Below are 16,433 nucleotides of genomic sequence, written 5' to 3'. Positions count from 1 at the left end.
CTCGATACAAATAAACACCAGTGCATGGTTTATTTTTAATTTTGATCCCTGCAGCTACTTTTAGCAATTTGTCTATTTGTACTAAAGAGCAAAAAAATTTGCAGGGCTGTGCCGGAGGGAGGACTCACTGAACTGACCTGGTAGTGAGCTGGCACAGACACAAGAGGGCTGAATGGTCTCCTTCTGCGCTGTAACCCGTCTGTGAGATTCCCTTTCCCTCCTCAACCCCGTTTCGACTCTCATTTCCCCAGTGGACGGAAAACAAAAATAATCGAAAACCACGTTTCTTCAATCCAAGAAGATAGGAATACCTGGACCACTGCGAGAAGGCAGGAAGAGTTTTTGGCTGGATGCCGTGTTGGAACTGCGGGGAGCTCAGTAAGAAAGATCACCAGCGTGGATCGAGGCTTACAGCCGCAATTTAAAAATTAAAATTTACATTCTTATCTTCCCAATGTTGGAACTGACGGAAGAAGAACTTGCAGGAGAGTTTTTTTTTTGAGAAGTGTAAGATGCTTCCTGGTTGAGTAAACGTAATAAGCAGGCACTAACATCTCAGATACCTACCTACAGGAGCAGTACATGACTCCAGAGTTGGTGAAAGAAATGCTAATGAACAGAAGAGAAAAACAAATGGGGTTTGGGAGGGTGGGGGGGAGGAGGAGGAGTGGGGGGAGACCACAAAAAGAATGAAGCAACCATTAGCAATGAGCAATTCCCTAAAAAAAAAGTCAAATTAAAAATCAAACTAAAAACTCAAAGCTCTACAAGTGCTGCAACAGCCAGCAGTTCACACCGTACGGTTGCGGCTTATCTTTCCGAAGCAAGTTACCTTGATATCTCTGAATTCTGCCCTTTCCGAAGGGCATGGGCAGGTTCAGCGGGATGTAGTGCTCGTGGTTGCAGATGACCCGCAGAAACTCGAATTTCAACTCGAACAGCGTCTGAAAGAGAGCAGCTGCCGTCAGGAATTACACGTTAAACGCTCTGCACCCAACACCGCGCTTCACGTGGCTGCAACACGCCATCCCTGCAGCGCAGGAGGAGTCCCCATTCGGTCAACGGAGTATGTACCAACCCCAATTCCACCCAGGCCCCTATTCCCACACATTTACCCCCTCAGTTCCCCTGACACGAGGATTAATTTAGCACGGCCAAGTGTCAGAACTAGAAGCAGGAGTTGGCCATCTGGCCCCTCGGGCCTGCCCCGCTATTCAATACAATCCTATTGTGGACTCAGCTCCACTTACCCGCCCGCTCACCATAACCCTTAATTCCTTTACTGTTCAAAAATCTACCTATCTTTGCCTTAAAGACACTCAATGAGGGACCCTCAACTGCTTCACTGGGCAGGGAATTCCACAGATCCACAACCCTTTATGTGAAGAAGTTCCTCCTCAACTCAGTCCTAAATCTGCTCCCCTTTATTTTGAGACCATGCCCCCTACTTCTAGTTTCACCCGCCAGTGGAAAAAAACCTCCCAGCTTCTATCTATCTTAATTAACCTAACCTGCACATTTTTGGAGGGTGGGAGGAAACCGGAGCACCTGAAGGAAACCCATGCAGACACGAGGAGAATGTGCAAACTCTACACAGACAGTGACCCGAGGCTGGAATTGAACCCATGTCCCTGGGCGCTGTGAGGCAGCAGTGCTAACCACTGTGCCATCCAAAATTAATTCCTCCGCAAGAAGAGAAAGCCACTTTGCAAATGCATTCCAGCCCCGAACTGCAAGGTTCCAAACGCGTGACCCACAATACAATTAATTTACAATTACACACAGCGCACAGTTTTCTTGGGTGCCCAGCGAGAATGCAAACATTTGAAGCACTGTTGCAAACATGAGCCAAGGAAATATCACGCCAACCTTTGGGTTTCCTGGACTGAACCACTTCATGTAATTGTTAATTTGCTTGAAGACAAATCCTCTGTCCATCAGTGAGAAGCATCTCTGCAAATTATAAGAGAGCAGATAAGTAATCACCAGGTGGGAATTTTGTGTTCTGACTGATTTACCTTCCCCCACACCCACTTCCATCGTCAGGGAAGGCAGTGGCGTGCTGGTATCATCACTGGACTCGCAATCCAGAGACCCAGGGTAACGTTCTGGAGACTCACGTTCGAATCCCACCTTGGCAGATGGTGAAACTTCAACTCAAATTATCTGGAATTAAGAATCTACTGATGACCATGAAACTGTTGTCGATCGTTGGAAAAACCCATCTGGTTCATAATGTCCTTGAGCGAAGGAAATCTGCCACCCTGACCCAGTCTGGCCTACATACGACAGCAATGTGGTTGACTCTGAAATGCCCTCTGAAATGGAGGGCAGTTAGGGATGGGTAATAAATGCTGGCCCAGCCAGCGAGACCCACATCCCATAGAACTGAATTTAAAAAAACCTAACCTTCCAAAGGTTATTGATGTGCATGATGTGACACATTCTACACACTCCCAATCAAACAGGACTGCACAATGGTTCAAACTTTCCTCCTCTTGGCCTCTATCCATAACAACTTACATTGATACAACTCCTGTAACTTGCTCCAAGCTTTACACCAATGTTAAAAAAAAACAAAGTACGACATCAAGAAACATTGGGGTTTATTTAAAAATTCATTCACAGGATTGAGCATTGCTGGTTAGACCAGCATTTATTACCCATCCTTAATTGCCCCTTGAGGTGGTGGTGGTGGTGAGCTGCCTTCTTGAGCCGCTGTAGTCCATGCATCGTAGGTACACCCACAGTGCTGTTAGGGCCAGAGCTCCAGGACTTTGACCCAGCAACAGTGGTGGAATGGAGGCGATACATTTGCAAGTCAGGTGGGATTTGAACCTGTGCCCCCACAGCATAAACCTGGGCCTTGGGATTACAGAAAGGTTAAAAAAACGGTAAGGTTGTCAGAATCCCAGATGACCATAGGCCGCTCTTCACTCTGAGGGGGAGAGCAGACTGGTGGTGATTTTAGCCTGAGGGTCACCACACCTCAGGTGAGGGGCAAGGTGTAGGGGTCAGGAATAACCTCAGCTGGTACAGGAATCGAACCCATGCTGTTGGCGTTGCTCTGCATCGCGAACCAGCCGTCCAGCCAACTGAGCCAAACCAACACCATCCTCTTGGCATTACCAGGCCAGTGACATCACCACAATACCACCTCGGTTTCTCTCTCCACAGACGCCGTCAGACTCGCTGAGTATTTCCAGTATTTGCAGTTTGTATTTAAGGGTTGTTTTATTATTCTACAAGATCGCTGGGGCACACAGACAGTTGGATTGACTCTGAACATTGCAACAATCAGAAATCCATGCACCACAAGTTTCAGAGTGAAAAGTAATTTGTAAAAAGTTTAAATCGGCCAAATTTCAGCCTCCAAAATCATGGTGAAGATTAAAATTCGATCCATCAGATATTGCTCCTGAATATCCGCCTGATCAATTTCAGGATCTCAAGGCTGGTAAATATTGAATCTACACTTACACAGATGTCAATGTGGACTGAGGGAGAGGTTCGTTCTGATGATTCGTACCTTAATGAAGACAGCCAGGCTGTGATTTGCGTTACGAGCCTCCTCTGGCTTGTCTTTGTATTTCTGGGTGATATGCGGCATTAACAGGTTAACAAGAGTCTCCACGGTGTGCTGGTAAGATGCAGGGAAACGCTGATTCCGGAATAACTAAAGAAACCAGATCACAGGGACCTTTCAGAACATCAAAATAATAACTACCGTTTTCAATGCTCTGTTTAAAAAACTCATCCCTATTTTCAAATCCCTCTGTGGCTTCACCTTTCTGCAATCTCTGCAACCTCCTCCATCCCCACACACCTCTCCCGGGATCTCTGCGACTTCCTCCATCCCCACACGCCTCTCCCAGGGTCTCTGCAACTTCCTCCATCCCCACACACCTCTCCCAAGATCTCTGCAACCCCCTCCATCCCCACACACCTCTCCCGGGATCTCTGCGACTTCCTCCATCCCCACACGCCTCTCCCAAGATCTCTGCAACCCCCTCCATCCCCACACACCTCTCCCGGGATCTCTGCGTTCCTCCAATTCCGGCCTCTTGAGGTTCCTGGATATTTGTCCCCCCGGCATTGGTGGCTGTGTCTTCAGTTACCTTTTGAATGTTCTCATTCAACCATCCTCTTGACTTTAACTGCCCCCTTTCTTAAAATCCTCCCCCTTCTCAAACCCCTTCTCCTTCTTAAAACACCCCCCTTCGTAAACGAAAGAGATTATTTTGAAGAGGAAGATTTCCCCAGAGCCCTGACCAAGATTTATCACTAAGTCAACACCATCATGTTGGCATCTCAAGGTTATTTGTGGAATCTTGCTGTGCACACACCGACTGCCACACTTCCAACATCCTGGCAATGATCTGCATGTAGGAACAAGGAGGCGGCCATGTGGCCCCTCTCTACCATTCAACTAGATCTTGCCTGGCCTTTGGTTTCAATGCTATTTTCCCACACTACCCTCATTCCTCTTAATATCTTTTATACCTAGATATCTAACAATCTTGAACATGCTGAGTAACCGCAGCCTTCTCGGGTAGAGAATTCCAAAGATTCACCATCACCTGAGGGAAAAAAGTTCCAATGTTATACGTCTCAATGAGGTCACCTCTGATTGGTCTCGAATGCAGGGGCAAGGACCACAGCAACTTGTATCATCTCAACATGCCCCAAAGTTTCTTTATCACAGCCTGAATTTCCAGGATGGGCGGAGCGGCCATCTCCATTGACTCCCACGGGGAGGGCCACTGTCATCTGGTGGTGTAATGGGCACCGATTGGCAGCAGGGGGTGCTGCCATCTCACTTTGACAGGCGTCCCTCAGGGTTTTAGATTTGAATGAGGAGATCACCTCTCATTGTTCTGAGCTTGAACGAGTCTAGGCCCAGCCTGCCCGATCTTTCCTCAGGGGACAACCGACAAACATCAAGGGGCCAACCTTTTGACGCGACGTCGCTGCTGTGGTGTTGAAAATGTGCACAGCAAGATCCCAAGCATAGCAATGTGACAATGAACAGATAACCAGAACATCGGAGTGAATCTCCCCCGCTCTTCTTCAAAATGCTGCCGGGGTTCTTTTCCAGACACCCCGTTTAACATCACACCCAAAAGAGGGCACAGCACCCCCTCGGTCCTGGGCAGGGCGCAGTGCCACCCCCCTTCCCCACCTCGATACTGGGCAGGGTGCAGCACACCATTTTGTGAATCTGGGGCACTTTAGATAGAAACACAGAAACTGGAAGCAGGAGTAGGCCATTCGGCCTTTCAAGCCTGCTCTGTCGTTCATTTTGATCATGGCTGATCATCGAATTCAATATCCCCGATCCCCCCTTCCACCTCCCCCCTCCATATCCCTCGATCCCTAAGCTCCAAGAGCTGTATCTAATTTCTTCTTGAAATCGCACAATGTTTTGGCCTCAACTACACTCTGTGTTAGTGAATTCACTACTATACACTTCTCTCCTCACCTCAGTTCTAAAAGGTTTACCCCCCCTTTATCCTCAAACTATGACTTCTAATTCTAGACTCCCCCCACCACTGGGACCATTCTTCCTGAATCTACCCTGTCTAACCCTGTTAGAACTTTATAAGTTTCTATGAGTTTTTATAAGTTTCTAAACTCCAGTGAATATAATCCTAACCAATTTAGTCTCTCCTCATTAAGTGTTTATACTTCCGAATGCTTCATCTGTGGGTTTTAAACCACGTCACTTGTTCTTACACAATGGCAGCGAAACTCTTCCCAAACGGGAGTAATGTTTAGCACCGTCATAAGTTTTCAGAGGCAGAAGTCCCTTAACCACAATCCCTTTATTTACAACTCCAATGGCAGTACACAGAATGCTCGCAGGCGGCAGTCTACCTTCGGGCGTGCCAGAGGAACTGACACACCCCTGGTTAAATACAAGGAAAAGACTCCCTGATTGGCCCTTTCACTCCTTAATTGGGGGCATCTTTTGTTGTCCAATCAAATAAGCAAAATTGAATTAACTTAGTGATCCTTAATCAGGGAGCTCGTACTCCAGTAGGCCAACCTCAACGGCCTGATTGAAGTCACTACAAGCACCACAAAAATTAACTTACTTTTTGCGTGTCGGTAGCAGACAGATGGCTGATATGTTGCTGGATATGAACAAAATATAAAACAGAAGTGTCCCGGATACTTGGAATACATTTCTGGAACAGCCAGCAGCAAGTGCAAACACGAGACTGAAGGCAAGTGATTAATGCGGCTTAATAGCTCTGAAACATCTCATTAGGTGAACGTGTATTGGTGATAATTAACCACCTTGTGGAACTCACGGCACATTAATAGGTCCCTCAGACCCACTGGTCTATGCTGGTGTTTACACGGCACAAGACTCCTCCCTGGAGAAATCCAACACCCTCAGTGAGGGGCACGAGGGAGCTTACCTTCAGTTTGCTGGTTTCTATAAGGTGCTGAGCCATCGATTTGATCAACGCCTCCAGGAAAAACCAGGAATACTGAAAAAAATAAACAAAACCTTTTTAAGTACCAAGAACTTGAAACATCAGTTGTCACAAGATGACGCTCAGATTACAACACCAGTATCGAATATAAATCTCCCACCTATTGACATCTGTTGTTGCAAATACAATGGCCCATTGAGTCTGCACCGATAACAATCCCACCCAGGCTCCATCCCCACAGCCCACATACTTAACCTGTTAGTTCCCACTGAGGGGTAATTTAGCATGGCCAATCTGTCCAACCCACATGTTTTTGGATTGTGGGAGTGTAATGATTTTAATCAGACAATTGAGCTTGGCCTGCCTCAATATGAACTCCCTGATTAAGGGCCAAATTGATGGTCCAATCAGGAAGCCCCATGCTCTGTACTTAACCAGGCGTGGCAGTTCCTCTGGCACTCCGGGTGTAGATGGCACACTGGGAGGACTCTGTATGGTGTTGCTGAATCTTGTAAATAAAGGAATTTTAGTGACTTCTGCCTCCAAAGACTTATTACAGGGCGGAAACCAAAGTACCCGGAGGAAACCCACGCAGACATGGGAAGAACGTGCAAACTCCACATGGACAGTGACCCAAGGCTGGAATCGAACCCGGGTTCCCTAACCGCTGTGCCACTCCAGCGAACAATGCAGTAGCAGAATGTGGTAGAAAACGCTTGCAGATTTAAGAATGGGACCTCAAAAGTAGTCCCTGTTTTAGAGCTCGCCACAGGATTGGAAATATCTGCGGAACTGGCGAGAGCAACCTGTAATGGGAACGTCTCGGGGGAGCGGTTTTCTTTCTGTTACAAAACCAGTTCGCCGAGTGGTACTGAACCCAAACACCAAGGGAACAGTGATCCGTGGACAAGAAGCTCACAGCCCGCTTGCCAAGGTTACTCTCACAAATACCAAACCGGCTCAGAAGTTTTCACAACCTACAAGGGAGTTAGTTTTAATCTTACCTTGAGCAGTTTGTTGCAGGTCAGAAAGTCAGCTGTTGCTCGGAGCAGAACGGTCATGGATTTGGTTAACTCTTCGTGCACCGTCTTGCATTTGGAGGAAGTGCAAGGTTCCGTCTTGAAGACGAACTGGGGGAGAGAAAGCAAGAGTTGAGAGGAAGGAAAGGACTCATTCATGTGTATACAAGGGAGCTCATCACAATATTCCTCTGAGACCATAACTCATCTCCTGGCCCATTAGCAAGCTCGGCAGGGAGTTTAACGGGCCATTAATTGGAGGACAGCAGACATCCAGCTTCTCTCTCCACCTTCCTTTGAAAACTGTGTCTCTTCCAGAGACAGTGGGATCTCACAACAACTTTGGAGAAACATTTCAATGCACACCCCCATTCCTGCAACTGAGAACACAGTCCCATGGAGTCAGTCATCATGGGGAAATGCCTGTATCCTGTTAGAGCATCTTCACCTAGGCAGGGGACAGGATTCAAAACACCCAAACAGAAATAGAAAAATAATTGTGCTAATGTAACCAGTCATTTCAACTTAGGGCAAAATAATTTGAGGGCAAGGCTTCAGGGAGCGAACTATTATTCTCAGGAATAAGCAAAAGAGGCTCCAGATGAGTTCGAAGATACAGGGCTCCATTTGACATACACTCAATACTGCTATTGATACTCCCTGTACAGTTCTGTCAAAGTTGCCACTCTCACGTTTCATTACACCTGGTGGATGTTTGCCAGAAGTACCTTTATGTAGGACCTCAGATAGTGTTCCAGTCCTTCGTGACACTGCGAGACGATGTGGACAAGAACTCTAGGGAGAGAATTTCATGAAATGAAAGATTAGCATGGAAACAGGGATTGAACGCAAAAGTAACACACTTCAATACTGGGAACCAGAAATCACAATTCCGCTGCAGAGGATGGGAAAACATCAGCTCTGCTTCTCCCGCCTCAGATAGTAAACAGCCACGCTTTAGGTCACTAATACGTGTGCAGCTTTGTGAGTGTACGTGTACACTTGGGTGTGCATGAGTGGGGCCGTGTGTGTGTGCTGGCCTGCGTGTGCACATATGCACATCTGCGCGTGCACACCTATGTGCATGTGTGTGTGTCTGTGTGCATGCCTATGTGCACTTGTGTGTATACCTGTGCGTACACCTGTTTGCATGCGCATGTGCATGCCTGTGTGTGTGCACGCGCGCGCCTGTGAGTGTGCATGTGCATGCATGCCTGTGGAGGGGGGTAGTGTGTGTGTGTGTGTGTGTGTGCACGTGCCTGTGGGTGGGGGTGTGTGTGCGCATGTGTGTGTGTGCGTGCCTGTGTGACTGCGTATGCCCCCCCCGACCTGCGGAGCATTCCCAGCATTTTCTGGTCTTCAGGCTGAAGGTGAGTGTTGGAGATCACACCTTTACGAATGGTAAACAGTTGTGCTGTAGGTCACTCTTCTGCGCGTGTGTGTTCTTACACGCGCATGAGAGAAGAAAATACAAATGGGATTGTGAGAAAGTGAGTGAAAAATGTCAATGTGGAAGAGACAACGAGGGAGAGTATTTGTAAACTCACTCGAAGAATGAGAGAAATGGACAGAAAGAATGATTGTCAATACACAGGCACGAGGACTGTGCTCCAATCGAGTTGAATCTATGACCAAAAGAATGGAAGATTATTTGATCCCAGGTTCCGGAAATGAAAAATCATTCCTTGTTCATCAAGATCATGTTTGATATTTTGCACTAATCACTTTAAGCTCCGATCTCTCCTCTGTACCTGCACAACGAATAATACATTGACAACTAGTCCTTTTGTAGAACCAACTATTTATTATGAGAGGCTGTACAGTCACTCACGCTGTGGTGTCAATGGGTGTCATTGATGTAAAGTTGCAGTTCACTGATCTATTTTCAACGCTCGTCCCTCCTGCTCCAAACATTTATCCAGCCAGAGTCCAGAAAATGGACAGTTTTCCATCGGAATTTGAGATATTTTGAGGGCATTGTCCCCCACCTCCCAAAATAAATTAACAATAGCCAGAAACATTCTATTTACCTTGTAACATTAACAGCCACGTCCTCCTGAGTGGCTCTCGCGAGCACGCGGAACAATTGATTCAGGATGGTGGGCAGGAAGTTAATCATCACGTGGCTTTCCATCGCGTGCAGGCTCTGGAACGAAGAGGCATTGCAGGGGTCGGAGGTCGGGAAATGCGAACCCACCCAGTGCCAAATACACTCAGCGCCCCCAGGCACCAACACAATATCCCCGCTTCCTCCCCCCACACCACCAGTTCACCCCTTGTAGCATCTTGGCTCACGCACCGTTTGATGAGGGGAATCAGGATGCCAGTGCCACAGGACCCTACAGTATCTCTAGGGGCACACCACGCCCCCTGTAAGAGGGAATTAATTAATTAATCGAGACTGCACCGACCCCCCCCCCCCCACAGAGCTTGTTACTGAGCCCTCGCCCTGTAACCCCGTGTATTTACCCTGCTAATCCCCCTAACCCAAACCTGATGTCTCTGGGACACTAAGGGGCAATTTAGCATGGCCAATCCCCCCCCCCCCGCCTAACCTGCACATCTTTAGAGGGTGGGAGGAAAGAACGTACAAACCCCGCAGTCACCCAAGGCCGGATTTGAACCTGGATCCCTGGTGCCGTGAGGCAGCACTGCTAACCTCCGTGCCGCCCATCTGGTCGCTCGCTTCACTGGGATCTTGCTGTGCACTAAGTGGCCACCACGTTTGCAACGTTCACACGCGTATCCCTCCGGTCTCAGGTTTTGTCCCGACGCTGCTAAAATCAACGCAAGTCTTTTGACAGGACCCTGACACGACGTGACAATGGGACGGAGGAAAGGGTTAGTGGGGGAGATGGATTTCCTTCCCTCCCTTCGCCCGGTGCTTTGCGATTCCACTTGCCGGTCTGCCTCAGGTCAGCCAGCCAGCCATCTGAGGGAATCCAAACTCTCCCTGCCAAAACCGGGAATGGTGATGTTCATGCACTAAAAACCATGAGGATGTTCTTCAGGCAGAGACTTCAAATAGACCCAGTGATAATCACTAGAATAAGGATATCCTCACCTTGTAACACTCTCTCTTTAAGATGCACACAAACAGCAGTGGAATGGAATCATTCGGGGGGCAGAGGGGAAAGAGCAGGGGGGCAGGGACTAATTAAATAGCTCTCTCAAAGTGCAAGCACAGGAACTATGGGCCAAATGGCCTCCTGTGCTTTAAGATTCTGCAACACACACTGTGGTTGTGAGGATCTGAATAACAGCAATCGCTTGCTGGCAATAACCCGAGATAAGGAAATTTGGCATGTCAGCTACGACTCTCCCCAACTTTTACAGATGCACCATAGAAAGCATTCTTTCTGGTTGTATCACAGCTTGGAAAGGGGTTCCTGTTCTGCCCAAGACTGCAAGAAACTACAAAAGGTCGTGAATGTAGCCCAATCCATCACGCAAACCAGCCTCCCATCCACTGACTCTGTCTACACTTCCCACTGCCTTGGCAAAGCAGCCGGCATAATCAAGCACCCCCCAGGCACCCCGGACATTCTCTCTTCCACCTTCTTCCTTCAGGAAAAAGATACAAAAGTCTGAGGTCATGTACCAACTGACTCAAGAACAGCTTCTTCCCTGCTGCCATCAGACTTTTGAATGGATCTACCTCGCACTAAGTTGATCTTTCTTTACACCCTAGCTATGACTGTAACACCACATTCTGCACTCTCTCCTTTCCTTCTCTATGAACGGTATGCTTTGTCTGTATAGCATACAAGAAACAATGCTTTTCACTGTGCACTAATACATGTGACAGTAATAAATCAAATCAAATCAAAAAGTGAGTAAAGGTAACACAGATAAATTTCAATCAGATATTGAGAGTGTGTAACAGGTGTATTATTCCATTTTTAGTAAGTTAGACACACAATATCGCGCAGACATGAGGGCCAATATTTTACAACCTCGTTCAAGCAAAGCTTGTAAAATCCAGCTCAAAGCCAAAGGAGAATTCTACTCTGCGAGCCGTGCCCACCAGGTAAAATTCCAGCAGAGGAAAGTCTAAACTAAAAACGCACAATAATTGAGGATGAGAACAGGTCAGATTTGCATAAAGATGTTAAGGGGCGGCACGGTGGCACAGTGGTTAGCGCTGCTGCCTCACAGCGCCAGGGATCTGGGTTCAATTCCTGGCTTGGGTCACTGTCTGTGCAGAGGCTACACATTCTCTCCGTGTCTGCGTGGGTTCCCCCGGGTGCTCCGGTTTCCTCCCACAGCCCAAAGATATGCCAGTTCGGCTTAAATTGACCCTCAGTGTCAGGGGGATTAGCAGGGTAAATATGTGGCGTTACGGGAATAGGGCCTGGGTGGAATTGTGATTGGTGCAGACTTGATGGGCCGAATGGTTTCTTTCTGCACTGTAGACATCCTATGGTTCGATGTTTCTCTAAACGTCTTTGTTACCAACATTAATTAACCTTCCTGAACTCATTCATTCTATTTGTATTTGCCAGGCGTTGGATGCTTCTGTTGTAGAACGATTTGGGTTTAGTTTCTGAAAATGCATTTACATTGGATTACGGAGGGCATCTGGTACAGGAAGAGGCCAGTCAGCTCAGCCAGTCCATTCCAGCCTGCTCCCAACTTTCCCTGAGTCAATCTATCACTGTAACTTGCTAATCCCTCTTTATATATCAATACCAGGCTTGTGCAACCTTCGCACGTGGGAGTCGGGGAATGGGTGGGGGGGTGGGGGACACATTTCAGCTTCTCTCGTATGTGGGAGGCTGCTGTTTGTTCCATACTACTCACTCCAGCCATTCACTGTGGTCGCAAGTTCCACATTCTCACCATTCTGTGGGTAGAAAGGTTTCTGAAGAATTCCTCATTGGATTTCTTGGTGACTATCTTACATTGGTGGCCAATAGTTACGCTCTTCCCCACAAGAGGGAACATTCTCCCTGTATCTACTCTACCCAAGCCTGTCACGGTTTCAAACACCCCAGTAGGTCATTCCACAACTTTCTTTATAAGCCACTCAGTCCCGTCCTGACACATTTCATGGAATCACAGAATTCCTACAGTGCAGAAGGAGGCCATTTGGCCCATCTAGTCTGCACTGACCACAGTCCCACCCAGGCCCTATCCCTATAACCCCACATATCTACTCTAGCCAGACCTCCTGACACTGAAAGAACATAAGAACATAAGAACATAAGAAATAGGAGCAGGAGTAGGCCATCTGGCCCTTCGAGCCTGCCCCGCCATTCAATAAGATCATGGCTGATCTGTCGTGGCTCAGTTCCACTTTCCCGCCCTCTCCCCATAACCCTTAATCCCCTCTCTTATCAAAAACCCATCAACCCGCTTCTTAAAAATATTTAGCGAGGCAGCCTCCACCACTTCAACGGGCAGAGAATTCCAGAGATTCACCACCCTTTGAGTGAAGAAGTTCCTCCTCAACTCCGTTCTGAACCGCCCCCCCTTTATCTTGAGGCTGTGCCCCCTAGTCCTACTGTCTTTTTTGAGCGGGAAGAGTCTTTCCACCTCTATCCTATCCATCCCATTCATCATCTTATACGTCTCAATGAGATCTCCCCTCATTCTTCTAAACTCTAACGAGTACAAGCCTAGTTTATTCAGCCTCTCCTCATAGCTCAACCCCCTCAACTCCGGTATCAGCCTAGTAAACCTCCTCTGCACTCCCTCCAAGGCCAAAATATCCTTGCGTAAGTGCGGCGACCAAAACTGCACACAGTACTCCAGCTGCGGCCTCACCAATGCCCTATACAGCTGCAGCAAGACCTCCCTACTTTTATATTCAATCCCCCTCGCTATGAAGGCCAGCATCCCATTCGCCTTCCTGACCACCTGCTGCACCTGCAGGCTGGGTTTTTGCGACTCATGCACAAGGACCCCGAGGTCCCTCTGCAATCCATCTAACCCACACACATCTGGGTATCATCCTGAGGGGACCTCAACCTCGAGGAGGTGAGAAGTTACCTTGAGGAATTTGACAAGTTCCGTTCCTGACGCCTGCGCTCCGGAATCGCACTTTTGACAATACTGGAAGAAGTTGTTCAAATGTTGGTCCTGGAAACAAAGTCAAGAAGGAATCATTTCCATAAATCTTTCCAACAAAGTCATCTTGTATTCTCCCGGTTTACAGATATTACAGAAGAATATCTTTACTTCAAAAACTGCGAAACTTAATAATTCCTCACTAGATGCATCATGAGAAGAGCATCAAGACTGACCTGAGTGTAAACCGTGGACACAAGGTGTGTTGAGACTTTGAAGATATGTTTGCCTCCATCCACCCACTTGATCTCGGGGCCGGAATGCTGCAAAATCCAAAGACAAAATCAACTGAAATCCACCTCCAGGCCCCAACTTCCCCCTCTAGGCCTGGACTTCCCCCTCCTCTGTCAGCAGACTTGTAGGCCAGGGTGATGGCTAAAACCCAGTGGGCAACATTCCCACGGCCTACCCACTCCTGATCCCAAACCATCTGAAATTTCACAGGAGTAGGGGGGGGATGTCAGACAGACCCCTCTCCCCCACCCATCCCAGGGTTAACTGAGGCCCTTAAGTGAATCATAGAATCCCTACAGTGCAGAAGGAGGCCATTCGGCCCATCATGTCTGTACTGACAAAAATCCCACTCAGGCCCTATTCCTGTAACTCTATATATTTACCCTGCTGACCTCCCTGACACTAAGGGTCAATTTGGCGTGGCCAATTAACCTAACCCACACATCTCTGGGCTGAGGGAGGAAACCGGAGCACCCGGAGGAACCCCACACAGACACGGGGAGAATGTGCAAACTCCACACAGACAGTGACCCAAGCCGGGAATTGAACCCGGTTCCTGGCGCTGTGAGGCAGCAGTGTTAACCACTGTGCCACAGTCCCACCACAATGGCTGCAATTTAATGGCCTTATCCCAGCTCTGCTGGTATTTAATCTGTGTCTGGGGGGAGGCCCACACCATGTGGGTGGCCAGGCAGTTTTAGCTGTCAGGAAGAAATGGTGGAGAGACTGGAATCTCCCTTGGAGATTCCCAGGCCCAAAGGTCCCCCCTTTCCCCAGCACCAAGACCATCTCCCCCTTTACCCAACCCCCAGACCTCTTGAACCTGCCTCTGCGACCCCAGGCGCCCCTGGGCTCCTGAGGGTGCTGGGACCACTTGCTGTAGCAGCTGTGACCACAGCTCCTGATGGTCGCTGGTTGATTAGAGTGCTGATGGTCATCCAATTGGCTGGCAGCTCTCCAAGGCAGGGCTTCTTCCTGAGATCAGGGCGGAATTCTCACCCTGACATGATTAATGTTGCCCCCATGTTAACTCGCTGTGGGACAGCCACAGGGATCTCTGCCAGCTCTCCCAACAGGAGTAGGGTGGAAGGGAGCACTGTGTCCCGTAAAATCCAGCCCACCGACTTCTTTAAATTGCGGTCAAGGGTGACATTTTACATCATAATCCCAGCTTGTCCCAAATCCACAGTATTCCCAATCATCAGAATCCTTGTCACTCACACTGTGCGCCCGAGTGTCTAAAACTATGCTGTGTGATTTCAGTTTTGGACAAATTTAATCATCAGTTTTATCGATGGAAAAGTTAAAACCCTTTTAAATCAGCGAGGTTACCAAGAGGTCTCCACGTTCACTCAGAAGTGTTGAACTTAATTTCAACAAATCTGCCATTTTGGGATGATCAGTAGGCATTAAATTTACAGGATTAAAAATATCCAACTGATCCAACCATCCTTCTGGAAGTGAGTGAGAGATACACTAAACTCTCCAGCCTAGGTGACTCCAGCCACACACCATGCCCGTATAGACAGCACAGGCCATTCAGCCCCACTGCTCTGTGCTGGTTCCGACCCTCCACACGAGCCTCCCCCACCCTTATTCATCTCAGCCTATCAGCATATCCTCCCAAGGCCTTGTGTTTATTCAGCTTCCTTTTCAATATATCCCCCCCCGCTCACCTCAACCATCCCCAAACATTCCAAACACTCTGAGCAGTGAGAATTCTCCCAAATTCTTTTATCCCGCGGAGAGTATGACCGGCACAGATATTTTGTACATTCTCTGTATCGTGTAGGGAGCTATAAGCAGATGTGGATGACATTAGGCAGTGCTGTAAATTGGCACTGGACTCGGCTAACTGCGGCAGGAATGCAGTCGGACAGGATGACTGTGGGACTGTACAAACTCATTAGTCACTCAAACAATGGCCAACGTGAGACTCTGAGCTTACCTTTCCCATTCCCAGTTCCTGGTAACTGAGATAGCCTAAGGGAAGGTTAGCCGAAACTGGGATCTGATTCTCACTGGTCACAACCCGGCAGTCTTTCAGCAGTGGAAGCCAGGCGTAGCCGACTGGAAGCAAAGAAAAGCTGGCTGTTAAAACCACTTGAAGAAGAGATTGTACCGGCGTTTTGGCAAGACAGAACCGGGAGACAGGAACTTTACATCAATCACACGGCGTCTGGGAGGAATCACCCAAAATGCTGAGTACGGTCAGATTGCAATGGAATGCAATTTTTATTAAATTGAAAATAAAGACCGGATAAAGTTTTAGACTGGGATAAAACAATATCTGGAAACTAAGACATTGAACGTGACTCCCACATAAGTAGACAACATGACTGTATTAAAGTTTACATTTAAAGATATTATAGAAACTAAGGGCAGTAGTTCACCATCCCACTCACCACGGGAATCACAGGGGGCAGGATACGATCACGCAAGGCCCACTAACGGGTAGGATTTTCCGATCCTGGGGCGAGTGCGCCCAAGAACATCCCCTCCAAGTATCGAAATGTTTACCCATGATGTGGAGATGCCGGCGTTGGACTGGGGTAAACACAGTAAGAAGCCTCACAACACCAGGTTAAAGTCCAACAGGTTTATCCGGAATCACGAGCTTTCGGAACGCTGCCCCCTTCATCAGGGGAGTGGGGAGGTAGTT

At 48.1% G+C, this 16,433-nt stretch overlaps 1 protein-coding gene across 3 annotated transcripts in view; it reads right to left on the bottom strand.

The window, feature by feature from the left end:
- LOC145349516 (dedicator of cytokinesis protein 9-like) overlaps positions 1-16,433 on the bottom strand; it is a 305,922-nt gene that overhangs the window by 94,312 nt on the left and 195,177 nt on the right. For all 3 annotated transcript variants that reach the window (XM_080198064.1, XM_080198065.1, XM_080198063.1), the window contains exons 21-30: positions 15,720-15,841; positions 13,714-13,800; positions 13,460-13,549; positions 9,496-9,611; positions 8,194-8,260; positions 7,451-7,576; positions 6,429-6,500; positions 3,530-3,676; positions 1,870-1,953; positions 833-944 (exon numbers count right to left, since the gene is read on the bottom strand). In XM_080198064.1, coding sequence (XP_080054190.1) covers positions 833-944; positions 1,870-1,953; positions 3,530-3,676; positions 6,429-6,500; positions 7,451-7,576; positions 8,194-8,260; positions 9,496-9,611; positions 13,460-13,549; positions 13,714-13,800; positions 15,720-15,841 — 1,023 coding nt within the window. The remainder of the gene's footprint in view (positions 1-832; positions 945-1,869; positions 1,954-3,529; positions 3,677-6,428; positions 6,501-7,450; positions 7,577-8,193; positions 8,261-9,495; positions 9,612-13,459; positions 13,550-13,713; positions 13,801-15,719; positions 15,842-16,433) is intronic.

The sequence above is a fragment of the Carcharhinus amblyrhynchos genome, chromosome 10, assembly GCF_965287045.1.
Source record: "Carcharhinus amblyrhynchos chromosome 10, sCarAmb.v2.hapA, whole genome shotgun sequence".
In the NCBI taxonomy this organism is placed as follows: Eukaryota; Metazoa; Chordata; class Chondrichthyes; order Carcharhiniformes; family Carcharhinidae; genus Carcharhinus; species Carcharhinus amblyrhynchos.
This window is presented reverse-complemented; position numbering and strand designations above follow the sequence as displayed.